The sequence below is a fragment of the Sorex fumeus genome, unplaced genomic scaffold (genome assembly GCF_029834395.1).
Source record: "Sorex fumeus unplaced genomic scaffold, SorFum_2.1 ptg000093l, whole genome shotgun sequence".
Classification (NCBI taxonomy): domain Eukaryota; kingdom Metazoa; phylum Chordata; class Mammalia; order Eulipotyphla; family Soricidae; genus Sorex; species Sorex fumeus.
The window spans coordinates 9,465,432-9,469,124 of NW_026606150.1; the positions used below are offsets into that span (position 1 = coordinate 9,465,432).

At 73.4% G+C, this 3,693-nt stretch overlaps 1 protein-coding gene across 1 annotated transcript; it reads right to left on the bottom strand.

The window, feature by feature from the left end:
* Positions 1 to 217: 217 nt before the first annotated feature.
* Positions 218 to 2,756, bottom strand: MRPL23 (mitochondrial ribosomal protein L23). The gene is made up of 5 exons (XM_056131891.1): positions 2,720 to 2,756; positions 2,516 to 2,638; positions 1,806 to 1,888; positions 1,508 to 1,581; positions 218 to 416 (listed from the first exon to the last, which is right to left on the bottom strand). Exons 1-5 carry the CDS (start codon positions 2,734 to 2,736, stop codon positions 261 to 263), a joined length of 453 nt encoding a protein of 150 aa, XP_055987866.1. The 5' UTR covers positions 2,737 to 2,756; the 3' UTR covers positions 218 to 260.
* Positions 2,757 to 3,693: the final 937 nt, after the last annotated feature.

Here is a 3,693-nt window from a genome sequence, read left to right on the forward strand (position 1 = left end):
GAGGTCACACCACTGCTTGGGACCGACTCCTTGGGGCCGACTCCCGGCTCCATGCTCAAGAGTCACTTCTGGTGTGTTCAGATGCCGGACAGCACCGGGGTCCAGGCCAGCGGCCTCCCCTCCTGCGGCTGGCGGGGCAGTGGGGGGAGGCCCAAGCACAGGGCAGCCCCCCGGGGGGCGCAGGGGTGTCGGGAAAGAGGACACGGGACGCGGGGCACCAGATCCTTTATTGCACTGGGGGTCCGCGGGGCGCCGCCGAGTCACAGGCCGAACCACGTGGGGACCCCGCCCCGCCGGGGGTCTCGCTGCAGCTTCTGCTTCTGCTCCTCGAGGAGCTGGGCCTGGGGGTCGTCGCCGGGGGCGCCGGGCGCTTTCTCCGGGAACAGGTCGGGGAAGGAGAAGGTCTGCCCGTGGGCCTGCAGACACAGAGGCGGGCCAGGCACCCCTCGAGCGGCGGCGCCGGGGCCCCCATCCCCAACACCTCCCGGCCCAGCCCACATGAAAGCCGCCCGCGTTGGCAAGCGGCGCGCACAGGCGGCCGGCAGGAAGGCGTGCGCAGACGCGGCACCCCATAAATCAAGGCCGGCTCTGCACACCAAACGCTTTCAGGTCTCCCGCTGAAAGTTCAGAATGTGGGTGCCGGCCAAGTCCGCCCTCGGCCCCCCGAGCACGCGGGCTGGGGTCTGGGCGGGAAGGGGGGCCGCCGGGGTTCGGGGGGCCTACGTGGCGGGGAGGGGGCCCCGCGGGCGGGCGGGACGGCTGGGGGAGTCTGGCCGTGGCTCGCAGCCAAGTGCCCGGCGGGAAGGCCGGGAATGCGGGCGTGGTGCGGCCGGGAGGAGCGCCCCAGGCCCAGCACGCCCTGCACGTAGCCGGAGGAGCGGGCCAGCGGGGGCGGGGGCGCCTGCCTCCCCGCCAGACTTGGGGGAGCCGGGCTGGGGTCTGCTGGGACCCCCCGGCACCCTCCCCCAGGCCAGAGCTGAAGGCGTTGGGGCCGGGGAGGGCTGGGGCGCCCAGCAGCGAACCCCGAGAAAACGGGGGCTCGCGGGGGCACAGATCAGAGTGGATGGGGGTCCGGGCCGCGCTCGGGGCTGCGGGGAAGAGTCGGGGTCGGGGCTGGGGTGGGGGCAGCCTGCCGAGTTCAGGCCGGGCCCCCACTGGCCTTCAGGGCCGGCCCTGGGCCCTGGTGGGACCGAGCCCACCGCGTGCCGTGACCGAGACGGATGGTCGCCTCGCACAGGCCCCGCTCCGCCAGGCCCGGCGATTTCACGCACAGCCGACACCAGTCAAACTGACCCCCGCCCAAACGGCCAGCACGGCCGCTCGGGTGGCCAGAGCCGCGGTCCCCACGGCGCTACTGCCACCTAGCGGGTCCCGGGACCGCCGGCCCCGCGGGGCAGAGGGCACCTTTGTCTGGGGAGCCTCGAGGCAGGGCCCCAAGGAGGCCCAAGGTGCCGGGCGGGGGGCCAGCCTGCGAGGACCCCGGGGCGGCCGGGTCCCGCACACTCACCAGCTGCACATAAGCCACCTTATAGTCGGGTTTCTTCACCCGGACGTTCCTGTGGTCCCGCTTCCGGCCCGAGCCTGCGAGAGGGGGACAGGCCTGACCGCCGGCCCCGAGCCGCGCCCGTGGGACCCACCCGCCCCGCACGGATGGTCCCGAGCGGCCCCTGCGTGTGTGTGTGTGTGTGTGTGTCTGTGTGTCCCGTGTGTGCCCGTGCACTGCGTGTCCTCCCCCACAGGCCCCTCGGGCAGGCTGGAGGCAGGAGCACTGTGGGGTGGCACTCAAGGCCGGCACCCGCACGCACCGTGCTGCACCCTGGTCCGCACGGCAGCCACCGGCACGTCGTAGATCCGCTCCAGATAGTTCCGGAGGTCCACGCGCGTCATCCTGTCGGGGAGGGGGGTGAGAGGGCTCAGCAGGCCCCGCGGGGGGCCTGCATCCCGGATGGGCAGCGCCGGGTGTCCGGGGGAAGGACAGCGGGGCCTGCGTCCTTCCTGGCCAGGTGCCGAGAGACCCGGGCCCCGGGTGTGCCCCGCCCGGCCTGTGCCTGACCCCAGGCCAAGTCCTGGAGGCCCACGGGGGTCCAGCGCGAGTCTAGGGCAGCCTGGGGAGGTCTTGGGGGACCCGGGGGTGGGGGACAGCCCTGGGGCCCTGGGGAGAGCCCTGAGGTCCTGCTGGTGGGGACAACCCTGGGGTGTCCTGTGGGTGGGGGTCAGCCCTGCACGGGGGCCTGCTGGAGGGGGTCAGCCCTGTGGGTTGGGGATAGTCCTGGGGTGTCCTGGGGGTGGGGGACAGCCCCAGGGTCCTGCGGGCAGGGGTCAGCCCTGCACGGGGGGGGGGTGTCCTGCGGGTGGGGGACAGCCCAGTGGTCCTGCAGGCGGGGACAACCCTGGGGTGTCCTGCGGGGGGGGGGGTCAGCCCCGGGGTCCTGCGGGCGGGGGTCAGCCCTGCACGGGGGGGGGCTCCTGCGGGCGGGGGTCAGCCCCGGGGTCCCGGGGGGCGCCGCCCGCTCACTCCAGCGGGATCCGGAACTGCACGGTGTCCTCGGGCTGGGCCTGGCCGGGCCGGACCAGCCGGACGAAGAAGTTGGTGCGGAACACGCGCAGCTGGGGGCCGCCCAGCTGGTACAGGGGGTACCTGCGGGAGGGGCGCGTCAGCGGGCCCGGACCCCCGCCCCCCCCCCGCCCGCGCCGGGGGTCGCGCCCCGCCCCCACTCACAGCACGTTCCGCGCCATCGCCGCTTCCGGGCCGCGGGCGGGCCACGTCACTTCCGGCCGGGAGGCGCCCGCGCGCGCCCCCTGCCGCCCGGAGGCCGCGCCGCGCCCGACCCCGACCCCGACCCCCGCCCGGGCCCCGCCGAGGCCCCGCCCGCCGCTCGCGCCCACGCCCCCTGGCCGCGTGGGAGAGCCTGCGGGCAGGGTGGCCCCTCCAGAGACCCCCGCCTCTGCAGAGCGGCCCCCACGCGCGAGCGCGCCGCGGCCCCCTTCGCCCCCAGACCCAGCCAGAGCTCAAGGGGGCCGGCGCACACAGGGCGGGGTGCCCCCGACACAGACACACACCCCAGGGCTGGGGTGCACACACACACCCCCAGGCCATGGTACACACACACACACCCCAGGCTGGGGTACACACACGCATACCCTGGGCTGGGGTATGCACACACCCCAGGCTGGGACACACACACACACACACACCCCGGGCTGGGGTACACACACACACCCCAGGCTGGGGTACACACACGCATACCCTGGGCTGGGGTGTACACACACCCCAGGCCGGGACACACACACACACACACCTCGGGCTGGGGTACACAAACACAGACACACACATACCGCACAGTGGTACACACACACACTGGGCTGGGGTGCACACGCACTGGACTGGGGTACACACACACCCCAGACTGGGGTACACACACACCGGGCTGGGGTACACACACATACACACACACCCCAGACTGGGGTGCACACACACCCCAGGCTGGGACACACACACACACATCCCGGGCTGGGGTGCATCACACACACAACCTGGGCTGGGGTACACACACACACCCCAGACTGGAACACACACACACATCCCAGACCAGGACACACACACACACACCCCAGACCGGGACACATACACACCCCGGGCTGGGGTGCATCACACACACACACCCCAGGCCGTGGTACACACACACCCCCCAG